Genomic DNA, 16125 nt, shown 5'->3' with positions numbered 1-16125 from the left:
GCAGTGAGCACTGATCTAAAACATGCAGTGCAGCCGTGCCTTTAAATAGCTCATTCATTCATTACACACACACACACACACACACACACACACACACACACACACACACATCACAGGGGTTTGTTTGGTGTTCTGGTTAAATCTTCAACAGTGCTTATGTTTGATGTTGATAACAGACATGTGTGTGTCAGCTCAGTGTTTACAAGCAGGAGATGTTCCTTTATTCTGTGTAAGGCTGTAATATTCGCTGCCTTATTGAGAAAACATATATTTGTGTTTGATGTTTTGTTTGTCAGCTAATACGATGACATCGTATTTTTACGGTTTTGCCCAATCAGAAATATTTTAAGAAGTCTTTGACCTTTTGTCTGGTTATGTTGAGCTTGAATAGAATGAGTTTTGTATTTCTGCTGGTGTAGCAACTTTGTTAACTTTGCCATGTACTGTATATCTGATGGCCTTGTGAAAAAGTCTTTTTAAGAGTTTTCTATTCGTATGATTTTAGTTTTCTGCACACAGTATGCTAATGTAATTTAAAACAGCCTTTAGTTTCAGTGTCAACTTTTGTTCATTTTACATAATCTGTTTTTCATGATATTTTACAGGGGGATTCATTTTTTTATATGATAAGTTTGAATTCACATAAAACTTTTACTTTTTCCTGTAGCTCAGTGGTAAGAGCATTGCGTTAACAACGCAAGGTTGTGGGTTCGATCTCAGGGGATTGCAAATACATATGTACAAATGTATAGGTTCCTGCAATGTAAGTCGCTCTGGATAAAAGTGTCTGCCAAATGCGTAAATGTAAATGTAGTGTTGAACTCCACTTTTACTTTGATCCAACTTCTTGGAACGGTTTGAGTGTGCTAGTTTAAACTTGCAATCAAAAATAAACAAAAATCAATTGAGTTGGATGAATCGCGTTTAATCGTTTATCATCTAAAAACGTTTGCGTTTCCTTTTGTATTTTTCTTAAATATTGGCATGAATGTGTATGTGTTTATGAATATAAAATGAACATGCACAGTACACAGACATGCGTATAAACACAAGCTTTATTTCTGTCAAATGATTAATCGTGATTAATCGCATCAATTCAAATCACTTAATTCCAAGATCACAACGGTAAGATTGTTACAAAGATTTATACATTGAGCTGTTGAGAATGATTTTGCAGGAAATGTCATTTGACTTCATAAACATAACTCGTGAAGTAACCTGCAGTCTTACATTTGACATTTTTTGAGAGAAGGAAAATGTAGATACTGTATTGCAGCTTTAAAAAAGATCTGAACATTTTCCAGAGCCGATGACTCAAACACATGAACATTTGATGTTTGTATACGCGGACCATCAGTAATGGAAGTGTGTGTGTGTTTGTTTATATCTGTCGAAGGTCTGCGCAGTCAGTGTCAAACTCAGAACTTGAGCATTAGTAATGGGTTGAAGAGAAAGTCAAATGTTTGACGGTTTTCATCACTGCATGAGTAGAGACTGTGATTCATCAATGGCGTTCGGTGCCGGTGTGGTGCAGCCCTGCTCTGTGTTTCTCATGTTTCTGTTTGTGTGTTTGGTCAAAGAACTTTCTCCCATCAGGATGTTGTCAGTTGTGTCAAACTATCGTGTTTTTATTGGTACGTGTCTGTGAGGAGATCCCGTGATGATACATGCATGTTTGCGCGTCTCTCTGTTTGTTTCCTTCAGAAATAGCATTAGTGTCTCCTCTCGTCCGCAGGGGGAACAGGGAGAGCTCCAGCCGGGCGTCCAGCAGTCGGCAGAGCAGCACCGACTCCGATATGAAGAGTTTGGAGCCGCGGCCGTGGAGCAGCACAGACTCGGACAGCTCCAACCGCACGCTGAGACCTCCGGTCACCAAGGCCAGCAGCTTCAGTGGAATCTCCATCCTCACCAGAGGAGACAGTCTGGGCAGCCGGGGGTCACAGGGCAGCACCAGGGGCTCCCGTACATGTGAGAAGTCAACCACGAATGGATTCATCTGACCACAGCAGAGCATTTTTGCTTCATAATGAAGCCCATCTTACATGTGTGAATGTGTTGTGTGTCTCGCAGGTCTTCCTACAGTAACTCAAGATGTTTGTGCGACAGTTCTGCCGCCCCAGCAGAGCCGCGGCCTCTTGCCATGCCCCCCTAACTGCCCATCCAGTGCCCCTCAGACCCAGAACCAGCCACCCCCGCCACAAACTGCTCTGCTGCCCACCCCGACTCACGCACACGTTCACACGCAGCACGCCATTAGCGGCCACAATCACATGCTGCCTCAGGTGTGGACACGCACTCCTAAACTACTGGAGCATTTTTTTAATGTTTAAAACGTGATCAAGTCAAATAAGTTCCTGCCGTTTCCCCTGAAACATGCTTCCGTCTTCTTTCTTCAAAATGTCTTTTTGTATCTGTGCTCTGCAGCCATTGGCGTCTCTGCAGCCGTCTGCGCAGGCTGTGTCTTATTCGAACCCCTCGTGCCCTCAGGTCCTCCTGCCCGTTTCTCCTTCCCAGCAGTATAACATGGTACTACTACACTGCTCCTCTTTTACCTCGTTCCTTACCTGCGTTTACCTCACGCATGTCAAGCATTTCGTTATTCTTTTAAAGCTGTCTCTCTTTGCCCTTCTCTCTCTTCAGGGAGATGAGTTGAATTCAGGTTTCAGGCAGATGTCTCTCAGTCGTCAGGGCTCCAGCGAGGCCCCGGAGCCGCCCAGCCTGTACCCGCCTCCGCCGGCCGTGCTATCCCAACATCCTCCACCACAGCCCAGCTACATCATGCCCCCTCCACCCTCCGGATACCAGCCTGCTGCCCCCCACCAGCACCCTCCTCCTCCCCCACCCCCTCCAACGCAGCCCATAATGCAGACAGCGCCACCTGCGCAGGGCTACATGCAGCCTCCTCCACCCCCACAGCAGGTAGTATGTCTAACACCTGTTGTCTCTGGATATCTCATCATTTTCTCATCTTCTCTCTGTTGCTCAGATCCAGGTGCAGTATTATTCCACAGGCGCTCAGTATCCTAATTCGAGCCAGCAGTACCGCTCCATATCTCATCAGGTGTCGTACCCCGCGCAGCGCTCGCAGCCTCTGCCCCCACCAGCACAGCCCTCCGGTCAGCATCAATACAAACATTCAATCTCATGTCGAAACCTTTTATTGTTAACATCATGCTTACATTTAGACAATTCTTTTACACACATGCTCACTGTGTTTGTTTCTTTGTTTGTTTAGCTCCTCTGCAGCCTATGATGACCAATCAGCAGCCTGCGTATCAGGGCATGATGGGAGTTCAGCAGTCACAGAGCAGCAGTATGATGAACACGCAGCGCGCGGGCATGAACGGACAGATAACAGGGATGATGGTCCAGTATCCCCCAATGCCCTCCTATCAGGTGTGTGTGTCTGACATCAGGTGTGTGTGCGCACGCGTGTGTGCCACTCACACAAGCTGTGTGCTCTTCTCAGGTGCCTGTAGCCAATGAGAGTCAGTCTGTGGTTCAGCCGCAGTATCAGCAGCAAGTGATGGTTTCGGCGGGTCAGTCGGTTCAGGGTGCGATGCCAACCGCTGCGCCCATGCCTGTTTACTACGGCGTCCTGACCCCCACACAACAGAACAGCACAAGGTAGACACGAACACGATCATTGTTTATAGGACAAAAGTCTGTGTAGATCTAAGCGTAAGATCGGTGTGTGTGTTTCAGCCCATCTGTGGGCTACCTGCAGCCCAGTTCAGACCAGTACCAGATGACCCAGTCCAACTCACCCTGCAGCCCTCAGCCAATGCAACAGCAGTATTCAGGTATTCACATTATATTAAATACAGCTGGATGGATTCTGAAGGATCCGTCATGTATTCATACATCACAGAAGTTTTACAGTTTTTTGTTAATAAGCTTTTATTTGATGTGTTGTAGGGGTCCCGCCCCCCGGACCTGGTGTGATGGTGATGCAGCTCAGTGTTCCAAATGGACCACAGCCTAACCAGAATCCTCCACTGGTGCAATGGAACCCCTGCAAATACTACAGCATGGAGCAGAGACCCAACAAACCAGAGACACAGGTGTGACACACACACACACGCATCTTATCAGACTGTATGCAAAAAACAATTTCCAGAGATAAATTTAAAGTTTGGTGGTGGCTCTTAAGCACCCCTGTTTATTACACACCCCTGCATTTAGGATAATGTCGAGCAGTGGGATTCAAACCTTATGATGCCAAGCACCCCCAAATAAGATAAACCTTTCGTGAGGGACCCCCTTTCTAAAAGAAATATACATCTATAAACATTCAACTTAGCTTTTTTCCAGTTCAAATGTTTTTTTACTGAAGCAACTTTCACTTTGAATGTGAATAATAGGTATATATGATGAGGAAAATTCACTAGAAAGTAGAGTTTTCATGGCACCATAAACATATGTTACTAAACTATACCTTGTAAAAAATCATGATACCAAATTGTATTGCAATGCTGTGTCACGTTCATAATTAAAATCTACATAATAGATCAAAGTACCTTAATAAACAGATCGAAATGAAACATGGTGTATGTAGTACTGTACAATACTGCACAATACGATATTTGTAGTATTAACTGGAGCAAAAACTGAGACTACTGAAAAACATTTTTTTTAAATTGGAACTAATTCGCTCATTGTTAGACAAATTGCATTCATAGCAATGCTTATAAAAGGAAAGGTCAGGCTTACTTTAAATGTGACTAAAACGACCACAAGGTGGTGCAATTCTTTTGTGCCAGTGAATCATTCAACCAACTCTTTCAAAACAGCCGATTCATTCAAGAACGAAGCGTCTAGATGGATGATTCACTGAATCATTATCTCGTCAGAGTAGTTCAAAATGAAACGTGGATTCATTAAGGAGAGAAACACAGCAAAAAGTCAGATGAAAGTGTTCAAATGAAGGCTAATGCGCATATGTAACATTACTTACGGCGCTATGATACTACCTTTTAAAAACAGAGCTGCTTTGTGGGATTTTTAAAGCTTTAGAATCGCTCTGCTACCTTAGCACAGGTGCAACCTGCAACCCTACAAGACAGATTCAAATTTAAACATTCTTTTAGGTGCTACGGTGAAGCTTAAAAAATCCCACGATGCAGAACGTTGAATGTCGCAAAAGCAGATAAACATTTAGGAATGAAACGAGGTTTAGGAGAAAATTTTTGCTTTATCTTTTTGTTGACGTATACTGGGGACCCCTTGGAACTATTTGGACGCCCGCGGGGGTCCCCAGATCCCAGTTTGAAACCCCTGATGTAGAGTTGCATGTTAGCCTGCCACTGAACTTCATGTAAATATGCAAAAGTGGAGCAGCTGTGGTGGTTTTACACTTAACACTATTAGTCGTTACCCCTTTATGTTTGTCTGTGTGTGTGTAGGTCAGCACTCAGATCAACAGTCCGCTGGCGTCTCCCTCACAGTCTCCTGCTCCGTCTCCTTCTGGCAGTGTGAACAGTTTGTGTCCGGGTCTCGGTCCGCTGCCTCTCATCTCTCAGTTCCCTCGGCCCGGTGGGCCAGCACAAGGTACACGCGCTGTGTGCAGCAGTTTTTGGTTTCGCCTGCTTAAGATGATATTTATCTCCTATTTGATCTGTTTATTTCTGTTTAATTTCTGTTTAGTTTGTTGTACTGAGTGACAGGTGCTTTTTGTTGTTTTTGTTTGGAAGTAAAAGCATAAGCTACACCATGCACACAATATCTGGTTTTGTTTACATACGTTTGGGATAAAATCTCATATCATCAAGAAAGTGCGTTCGGGACTGCTGATGTGTTTGACTGCATCATGATGACACTGTGTTTGTGTCCCTTCAGATGCACGTTATTCTTTATTGGGACAGCCTCTACAGTACAGTCTGTGTACTCCAACCATCATGCACAACCACAACCAGTCCTACAGCTCCCATCAGGTGCGATCCTGTGTGTGTTGTTGTGAGAGTCTGTATGTGATTTCCTTTTCCATTACTGGTGATAAAGCAAAATAAAAGTATTTTCACCTCTCAATTCCACTCTCTTTCGCTAGATGAAACATTTACTTATCCAAAGAAAATATTATGTCTTGATGTAGGATCTGCCTATTGAATCAGTCTGTTTTTAAATCTTACATTATTTTATTAACTGTGTGTCAAAACTTTGTTTTGTGTGTTTGCTCAGAGTCAAGGTGGAATGAAACACGGGGCTCGAGGTAAAAGACAAACACTTAAATCCGCCTCTACTGATCTAGGAACTACTGACGTGGGTAAGACACGCTTTATGTACACATTAGGGATGTACCGATACACTTAGCTCACGATACGATTCACAATACTGATCTCACGATACCATTCACGGTTCATTTTTACAAAATGGGTGAGACAAATTAGAAATGAACAACTGCCCTTTTATTATTTCTCAAATGCTGCACATTTCTTTGTGAAATAAAAATATATTTTGTGTCAAATAACAAAACTAAACTGCAATTTTAAACAAAATTCCAATTCAAATAAAAATAAAAAAGTCTCTTGAATATAGAAAACTAATAGTTTGTCTAGATTGTCTGATTTTTACATTTTAGAAATATCCGCATATCCACGTTTTCTAAGTTTGCAGTAAACACAGCAACCCCTGCTGTTCAAAACATGCAATACGATTCAAGTGACATCTCAACCGGAATCGTCACATATTATAATCAATTTTCATCCGGCTCACAGTGAATCGTTATATCCCTAATACACATACATCCTCATGATGTTAAATCAGAATTCACACTCTTTACTTACTTATTAAATATATGATTCATCACTTACATATTTGTTTTCATAATCTTCCTTTTAACAAGTCATATTTCTGCCTCCAAAACGAGACAAATGACTACATCAGAGTCACTGTCCAATCAAAGTCTATCTGTTAATAAACCCTCTGTTCTTAATGCACCTGATTCACGATACAAATGACATCATCAAACCCCTTGAATCAGGTCCAGTCTACATTTAAGTCATCTGTTCATCTCTTCATGTCTCCTTGCAGTGGTGAGTCGCGTGTTGGAAGTGACCGACCTCCCCGAGGGAATTTCACGTCCGGAGGCGGAGAAGCTCTTCAACCAGCTTTTCCTCTGTGGTGCCAAGATACAGTGGCTTAAAGATCCGCAGTGTTCCCGGGGTCCCGGAGGAGGGAGAGGTGATCACAACGACCCTGCGCACCTCTACACCGTAGTGGCGGTGTTCCCCAACACCATGGCCGCCCAGAGCGCCTCCTTCAAACTCAACAACAGCGGCGGGAGTTTGTTCAAACTGCGCGCCACGAAAAAGAACTATGACCTGCGCGTGCTGGAGAGAGCGAGCTCGCAGTGAGTCCGGAGAGAGAGAGCGAGCTCACAGCGAGTCCGGATAGAGAGCGGGAGATGAAGATGTCAAAGGGATGAGATCGTACTGATGTTCTTTAGGGATTTTTTAAATTATTTTATATCATTACCAGAAGAGCACACATAGCACAGAGACGTGTGGCGTCACACGGGTTAAAGAGACAGTTTACTCGAAAGGATTTCATAGTTTAATCGTCAGATCAAATCTTGAACAGCTTTCTTCAGTTGAACACGTTTTGTTAAAATATAAAATAATGAAAGTAAATGAGAACTTTGATTATGTGGAAAAGAACGGCATGAATGTTCAGAACGTCGTCATCTGTGTTCCTCTGAAGAAAGTCGTTCATCTCTGTAAAACATGAGATTTGTTTTTGGGAGAACTGTTTCTTTAATATTCGCATCAAGAGGACAACCCACTTCCACCTCAGAACTTCATCTAGATCTCCGTCTGTCTCAACCTCCAGCTCTATCTCTCTCTCCTCATAACCTCTCTTACGCCTGCTCACCTTCTCTTTCTTCCTCCTTCACTTTCTTTCTATCATTTCTTGCTTTCTGTTTAGGCTTAACGCTGTTGTGGACTTCTGTATTGCACTCTTTACCCCCTCCTCGCTCAGACGAAAGCTTCTTTTCTCGGTTCAGTATATTTATATAAGTGATGTAAGGATTATAAGGAATAATCTATATATTCAGTGATTATTTTCCCGTGGATAAGTTGACCCCCCCGCCTCTTCTCGTTGTGTTTGCATTTTTCGTTGAGCTGTGCAGAAAGTATCGAGGTATTTAAAAAGTGCACAATGATTGCGAATGTCTACTGTAAATTCCATTTAATCTGTTATTTTTTTGTTTGTTTTTAAAAATATAAAAGATTACTGAAAGATATCAAAAGAGTGTGCTGTTTGGATTTGTGTTGTGTGCGTGATGATGTGCTTTTGTACAATGTTGTTTGAATGTGTGATGATCATGTTTCTCCTTTGAAACGTTGTGCTAAATTTCTCCGAGGATCAATATGTAAAAGAGAAAATACTGTTCAATATAACTTGGTCTTTCTAAAATATTTCATAATGGGTAATACAGTATTTTTGTAAATTTTACGAGTAACTTCGTAACTCGTAACTTTTTTACCAGGTTGCTATTTCGTTTTAATTTGAATGTTGTATACAGTGTTGGGCAAGTTACTCTGGAAAAGTAATTAATTAGTTACTTATTGCATATTCAATAGTGTTATTAGATTACTGTTCAAATGACTCTCTCCAAAAAGTATTTAGTTACTTATTAACAATCATTTTCTATATTCTTCATCAACCTTGATTAGAATTGATTTGAAGGAAAGACATGAAACGGATCTTTTAATTCATTCAAATAAATGATAACTACAGTACTACTTATTCTTATTAACTGAGTAAGAAATGTGAGAAGGATATATTTTAAAGTTCGATTTTTTATTTTGATATCATTTCCACTATTGAATATATTACACAGTATTTAGTTCAATTACATCAGAAGTAACTAATTAAATGACAGAAAAAATAAGAGTAATCCCTTGGGCAGTTCCAGCGTTATGGACGTGACGTAAAAATGCTCAGAGAATGAATTTGTTACGATTGTTATTTACGAATGTTATATTTTACTGAACCCTTGTTGATAGAGTCTAAACATCAAAAAATGTCAGTCTATCAAAACATTTTCTATTTTAAAAAAAGGGAAATAAACATGCTGTGACAAGAAGGCATTTTTTTCGGGAGACGATAAACTGTGTAGGATTTCTGTAAAATAAAATACACAATCCTGAAGCAATAATACCCAATGAAATGAGAAGTGATGCCTTTATATAGAACATCAAATAGTTACTTTATATTCATTTAATGTCTGTTTATGAGGAATATGTTAAGTTATGGATGTGACAATCCAGAAAATGCCTCTTACCTGACTATGAAAAATCATGCACTAAAAATAAAACAAATGCTTTACAAATTTGAAGAGAGATCTCACATGAGTATCTGAACCACCAAATGATAAAATCTGTGCTGTTACCATTGTCAAAATTATAAACATTTTTGTGGTAAGGTTGACATTTTCCCGGAATTGCCCCCTTACTTTACTTTTTCAAGGGAAATGTAATTCAATTACAGTAACTAATTATTTAGTTACTAGTTACACCCAACACTGGTTGTGAATCATATGATAACTAGACAAAGTAATCCTGAACCCCTAACCCAAACATCACTAGGGCGAAACCAAATCGTACAAAAATTTACGAATTCATACAAATTATCTAAAAAATTGTTAGGTTTTGCATTGTGTTGAAAGAACACTAGATTTGGGAGACGTGGAGATGTTCGGCCTTCACGTCCGAGTCAAAAGCCTCATAAACTGGTGCTGATGGTCTTTCAGAAATGTCTGATTATCCTCAATGTGTCACGCTGAAATAAAGAGTTGCAGTGTTTTTTAGATGAAAATTAAAAACCCATTAGACGTTTTTTATAAAGGGACATGCTCTGATCATTATGATATGTTACTGTTGTTTATGAGGTCCAGAGAGAGTTCACACGGTCAGCTGTACGGCTCTGACAGGTGCAACTGCCCGAAATTCCCTCTAATCCACAAACGATTGCTGATGGACTCCACCAGCTGCTGCCGGCTGTCCCCCGGTGACCACCCAACACTGGCGGGTCTTCTGAACTGGATCTCTTCCAGTCTAACCAGCATGACTTGGTGTCTCGATTTGAAGATGAGTTCAAGCTCCCAGTAAAGAACACCAACAGAACATCAGTGTCCTCACAGGTAAGAGCCTTCAGGTGAACTTGACAGAGAGTGATTTCACCAAAGCTTCGGGATCCATTTACAGGTTTGATTTCATCTTTAAAAAGTTCTTCAGCTGTTTCTCAGACACGTGCTCCACTCAAAATGAAGAAAGATACTTTGACAGAATTCATTGCTGTGGATTTGATATTTGGAAACGTGTGTTCAGCATGATCTGACCAAAACTTGTTGCTTCGAACGCAACTGACCTGCTGTGTCTTGATTTTAATTGTATTTATATGATGTGATCAAACATCTGATGTGTTACTTTGAGTTTGACCTTCACGAACGGGTATCTTTCACTGGTACTTTAAGAAACGCAGATTAGTAAATAAATATACTAAAAGCAATGTTGGATTATTTAGGACAAATATTTCCAAGGTTAATGCATAAGCAATATGTTTGTTCAGCAGTAATTAATCTTTGTTAATGTACAAAATCGTTCATTGTTTTATTTACAGTGCATTCCCTAATGTAACCAAATACAACTTTTGATTTAAAAAAAGTAAGAGTGATTGGGATCAACATGTACACAGTTAAAGAAACATCGTAGAAGTTTTGCTTATGGTTAGTTTTTGTTGAATAATGTAGCGATGCTGACAGATGGAACCTTATTGTAAAAAGTGACTTATAATTGTTTATTAAAAACAATAAACACGTATATATTATATTATTTATATCAGATGAATGTGTGTTGTTGTCTTCTCTTCATCATCTCTGATAGTGAGCAGTACTGCAGGTGTCCGCTGTGAATCATCATGTCCCAGTTTGATTCGTGAGTGTTACAGTCATTCATAAACCTGCTCAGTTATGGTTGGAATTTCCACATGCATTTCAATGTCTCGCAGGGGTTATTATGATCATTTTTATTTTTTTATTAATACAATATACAACAAACATGTACATTGTCATACAACACATAGCCTATTTATATAAATCATCATCAGCATTTAAGGGAATATGAATACATTACATATTTACATGTACATCTAAAAACAAAAATCCAGAGTTGAATGTCCGGTCTTCTTTGCTTTTTAGGTTATCTTCATCACATGACATTTATTCTAAACCAGCGTGACCTCAGCCTTCTGCTTGTGGGATTCATTTACTGACAAATGCTACTTGTAAATAGCTAAATGAGCTCTGAACTCGTGACTGTCCATTAAACCACATTAAATCTGAAGAAGTTTGGAGATATTTGGACTTCTTACTAAAACATGCTGACATTTCACTGTAACAGAGACCGTTAAATCATATTGTGTCAAGAAATTAAAGCAGATTTTTGACCATTAAAACTTTTTTGCATTGTCATGTTTATGACATTAAAACACATTCCCTTCGTAGCCTCCATGAACCTTTTTCACAAGACCGTGATGACCGTCATCAGCATTCTAATCCTTCAAAGTTTTTTTTATATTTTCAGTCAAGTCCCCGCTAACCGGATGTTGCAATTGGTTCTACTTCCGTACTTTGGCGCATTTTGAATTTTAGAATGAGAACAAATAATAGGCGTGGCTTTCGTCTTTCTCTGCGATTTGATTGGACGTATAAAACATTTTGAAATGGAACATTCAGAAGACTGACAGTTTCAGGGGAGGAGTTAACGGATGCTCCGCCTGCGCCGTCTAACATATGTCATTTGTGATGGACGGTCATGTCAGGACGGAAGCGCATTTTCAGATTTAACTAAAGATTACGAGCGTACACAAGTTTCAAAAAGAGATTTTCCCAGATTGATAAACTATGTACAATAAACGCTACAATATTTCATGAAAAATAGGCATAGTCATTTTTAGTTTCACTGGGACTTGACATTCCTGTTTGACGGCTTTTGATTACCATTATCAGACTCTAACTTCTTATTTTCATTTTGTTGAAAGTAGTGATAACTGCGGAGCAAATGAGAATGCAAAAAAATTATTTTGTGGCCAAGTGAAAAATTGGCTCAAACACATGCCCCAAAAAATGTGGAATCAATTCATGGACAAAAAATCTCTCTGTCTATAACTATAGCTCTGTGTGTTCTGTTTATCTTCAGGTTCTGGCAAATTATTCTGTATATTAACACTGTCAGCTCCGTCTTTGTGTGTTTTACAGTCAGGATGACAAAGACTCGCTGGATATTCACGACCATCCTCCTGCACCAGACAATGTGCTCAGAGAAGAAGACCACACAGTATGTTCTGACAGCATCCTTACCTTACAGTAATGTGATGGAAACATGGGGATGGTAATAGCATGGTTCTCTGTTCTGTGGTTGTGATGTTCTGTGATGAATTCTTTCTGACCGTGTGTCCTGCGTCTGTTTGGTTCTTCTGTGAGCTTCTGTTTCTGTCCTGCATACAGTAGATCTATTTAAAGAAAAATGGCCGGTGGTAAAGGAGACGGCTGCTGTTTTTCTCACACCCTCCAGATTCATGTGTTTCAGAAGAATGTATTTAGAGATTATGTTTCCACTACTTTACTGTTGATGTCATTTCAGGCCTATATGCCTACTGATACAGATACTGTTGTGTGTGTGTGTTCAGGTGTATTTTATCTATGATGAAGAGGTCGAAGTGGAGGAAAAGGATGAGCCGCCTCCCCCAGAACCGGTTCAGCCCGTAAACGACAGACCGCACAAGTTTAAGGATCACTACTGCAAGGAACCCAGATTCTGTGATGTGTGTGCGAGGATGATCGTGCGTAAGTTCCCAGGTCATGTGAGGCTGAGCCGATGCGTGATGTGTTTGTGACGGAGTAAACGTTTCTTTGTCTCTCTGTGTCTTCAGTCAATAATAAATTTGCTCTGCGCTGTAAGAACTGTAAGAGCAGCATCCATCATCAGTGTGTGAGTTACGTGCAGTTCCAGCGCTGCTTCGGCAAAATAGTGAGTGACCAACATTACACATCTCTGACACAATTGTGTTTTTGTCGTAAACAAAAAGTAAACATTTGAACAGTTGTGTAGTGAATGTTTTATTTCATATTTTTCCGATATTAATATTTAGGCAGTTTGGCATCTTCTTATTTTGCTGTATGGATTAAGCAACTTTTTTAGCTGTGTAGTGTAGAAACTCATTAAAACTGTCAATGCGTGAACGTCATGGACTCTCTTTCTCTTCAGCCTCCAGGTTTTAGGCGAGTGTACAGTTCTCCTCTCTACAGCAGTCAACAGAACTCCACAATTAAAGAGCTGCTTCCATTCTGTGAGTCACACATATGCAAACTTTACTGCTGCGTCTGCAAAAGACATTCAGGCAAACTCTAACAAGACCACCGAGATTCATACATCTACTACTCATCTCTTTCCATTCACACTTTAAAGGGCCAGTGTGTAGTTTTTTATAGAATCTATTGACAGAACTGTAAAGTAATCAGTGTTGGGTAAGTTACTCTGAAAAATAATGAATTACAAGTTACTAATGACATATTTAACAGCGTAATTAGATTACTGTACCAATTACTCTGTCCAAATATTATTTAATTATTTATTACTAATTACTTTCTATATCCTACATCAACCTTAGTTAAGTGATGCAAGGATAGACATGAAACGACTTCTTTCGGTAAGAAGTAAAAACGTGACAACATCTTTGTCCAGTGTCAGCCCCCATAGTGCTTTAAAAGAGAACAGTGGAAGGAGCCATTGGTTGCAATTCACAACCTCGCCACTAGATGTCGCTAAATGTCATTCACTGGACGTTTAAGTTCATTAATATATACTATGTTGAATGAGCCAGTAAACATACAAAAGTGCTATCTCGACATCCAACTTAACAAGTTTCCTGCATTGTCGCTGTGAGTTTTAATTTCACAGTGCAAATATTTATTTACCAAATTCAAATCTTCAAGTTCTTGTGTATGTTTTTGCGTTTGTGTGTAGCTCAGTCGAATCGCACTGATCCCGTGTATGAGACGCTGCGTGTCGGTGTCGTCATGGCAAACAAGGAGCGTAAGAAAAACTCTGAAGACAAGAAACACGTGAGCAGGAGAGCCAATCAGGTTCGTGAGTAACTGATGATGTCACTCTGAACTTTGTGTTCTTTCTTCTCCAGTTGATGATGATGGAGGAAGAGGAGTCTCTGCCTAAAACAGAAGGGGGCGCTGGAGAGCGAGGTCAGATAACAAACATTCATAATTCCTTAACTGCTGGAAAACATGCCGAAGTCAAAGGAAAAATATTCTGAACATTTGTTGTTTTTCTGTCCATAGCAAATCCAGAAGTGGAGAATAAAGACAAAGCAGCAGATGAAAAGGTTAGAGAGTAGAGATGCTTTATGTGTTTCATTTAAGTCACGCTGTATGACATCTGCCTTATGAAACAAAAATATATGGAAAAAAATGAAATGCATTTCTAATACATTTCTATATTTTGAAATTAAGGATTTTTTGAAAATTAATTGGCAATTTCTTGTGTTACAATATATAAATGACTTAATTTGTTGACAGTTATGAAAATATATGGATGTCAACTTTTTGGTTTGCGTTTCTTTCAGAACAAAAAGCATCAGCCGGGCAAACTGGGCGTCTTCTCTCAATCTCATTATTATCTCGCCCTGTATCGCTTCAAAGCCATAGAGAAAGATGACCTAGATGTGCAGTGAGTGTTTACTAGCACATATACGTCTATCACACACAATGTTGTCCTGTTTAAACTCCTTTGTTGTGTTCGGCTGTATTTCTATCTGTGTGTCATCAGTCCAGGTGATCATATAACGGTACTGGATGATTCCAATGAGGAGTGGTGGAGAGTAAGTCAAAACACATTGACACTTTCAAAGTCTGAATGTCATTGTATTTGATACTAAAAGATGATTAATGGGAAAATGATGATTGGTTGGGAGGCAACGTGTTGTCTGATGTGTTGAAAAGAATGAAAGTTGCCCAAAATCTGTGTTTAAAATTTTTATCGAGAAGAATCTTCTTTAGTGTGAACCAGGCAAGATATTCTCCACATGAATAGTTCATTGAATTCTGATTAAATCTGTATTTCAGGGGAAGGTCGGCGACAAATCTGGCTTCGTGCCTGCCAACTACATCATCCGTGTACGCTCGGGAGAGACTGTGTACAAGGTCACGAGATCCTTCGTCGGAAACCGAGAAATAGGTCAAATAACGCTGAAAAAAGACCAGGTTCCCAACACACACACACACACACACTCGTGAAGCATGCTGGATGTGTGTTTGTCTGACTCAATATTCAGTGTGATTTTTTTCTTGTTTTGTGTAGATTGTTGTGAAAAAGGGAGAAGAGGTGAACGGATATTTAAAGGTCAGCACCGGACGCAAGCTTGGCTTCTTCCCAGCTGACATCTTACAGGAGATCTGAATCTGTGTGTGTTTGTGTTTTTCTGGCTGTAGTTTGATTTCCGAATCGTCCTCAGAGATGATAAATAATAAATTTGTAATGATTAGAATCAGCATTGTGTTAAACCCTGAGAAGTTGTGATGTGTCTTCAGTTATTCATAAAGTGTAAAAATGTGTGGTGCAAACACACTGTCCAGTGAAATCCATGATGTCTGAAACGCTGTTAAATCATAACAGACAGAAACAAATACAGTCAAATCAAGTAACAACTGTGTGTGTGTGTGTTTTGTGTCATTTTATAGGGATACTTTACTACTAAATCAACATTTCTCCATGTTTACTCACCCTCGAGGCGTCCTAACTGAATATGGCTTTCTTCTGGAAGAATAATCCAGTCGGAGTTGTAATACCACGTATCATTTTACTTCCAAGCGGTATGGGAGTGAATGGGTGTTGATTTTTTGAAGCTCAAAAAACTGCTTCCATCGATCAAAGAACTGCTGGACTCTCATCGTCGGATGTAACTAGTTACTAAGTAATTAGTTAGTTACTGTGATTTAATTACTTTCCCTTAAAAAGTAAAGTAAGGGATTACTCTTATTTTTTCTGTAATTTAATTACAGTTACTTCGGATGTAATTGAACTAAATACTGTGTAATGCACCGTATACAAT

At 39.9% G+C, this 16125-nt stretch overlaps 2 protein-coding genes across 6 annotated transcripts in view; both read left to right on the top strand.

The window, feature by feature from the left end:
- Positions 1-8248, top strand: part of LOC130424489 (R3H domain-containing protein 2) — a 34674-nt gene extending 26426 nt beyond the window's left edge. For all 5 annotated transcript variants that reach the window (XM_056750177.1, XM_056750175.1, XM_056750176.1 and 2 more), the window contains exons 13-25: positions 1736-1968; positions 2071-2282; positions 2425-2526; positions 2641-2919; positions 2987-3116; positions 3236-3396; positions 3470-3627; positions 3706-3803; positions 3919-4064; positions 5406-5550; positions 5839-5933; positions 6178-6262; positions 7030-8248. In XM_056750177.1, the coding sequence (XP_056606155.1) occupies positions 1736-1968; positions 2071-2282; positions 2425-2526; positions 2641-2919; positions 2987-3116; positions 3236-3396; positions 3470-3627; positions 3706-3803; positions 3919-4064; positions 5406-5550; positions 5839-5933; positions 6178-6262; positions 7030-7352 (2167 nt within the window). In that variant the 3' untranslated portion in view covers positions 7353-8248. The remainder of the gene's footprint in view (positions 1-1735; positions 1969-2070; positions 2283-2424; positions 2527-2640; positions 2920-2986; positions 3117-3235; positions 3397-3469; positions 3628-3705; positions 3804-3918; positions 4065-5405; positions 5551-5838; positions 5934-6177; positions 6263-7029) is intronic.
- Positions 8249-10920: 2672 nt separating this feature from the next.
- LOC130425050 (SH3 and cysteine-rich domain-containing protein 3-like) lies at positions 10921-15606 on the top strand. Its single transcript, XM_056751083.1, has 12 exons — positions 10921-10937; positions 12260-12338; positions 12691-12847; positions 12934-13031; positions 13269-13350; positions 14028-14125; positions 14200-14260; positions 14366-14400; positions 14641-14744; positions 14844-14895; positions 15140-15277; positions 15375-15606. Exons 1-12 carry the CDS (start codon positions 10921-10923, stop codon positions 15471-15473), a joined length of 1020 nt encoding a protein of 339 aa, XP_056607061.1. The 3' UTR covers positions 15474-15606.
- The last annotated feature ends 519 nt before the right edge of the window (positions 15607-16125 follow it).

This window comes from Triplophysa dalaica, chromosome 6, assembly GCF_015846415.1.
Source record: "Triplophysa dalaica isolate WHDGS20190420 chromosome 6, ASM1584641v1, whole genome shotgun sequence".
NCBI lineage: Eukaryota > Metazoa > Chordata > Actinopteri > Cypriniformes > Nemacheilidae > Triplophysa > Triplophysa dalaica.
This window is presented reverse-complemented; position numbering and strand designations above follow the sequence as displayed.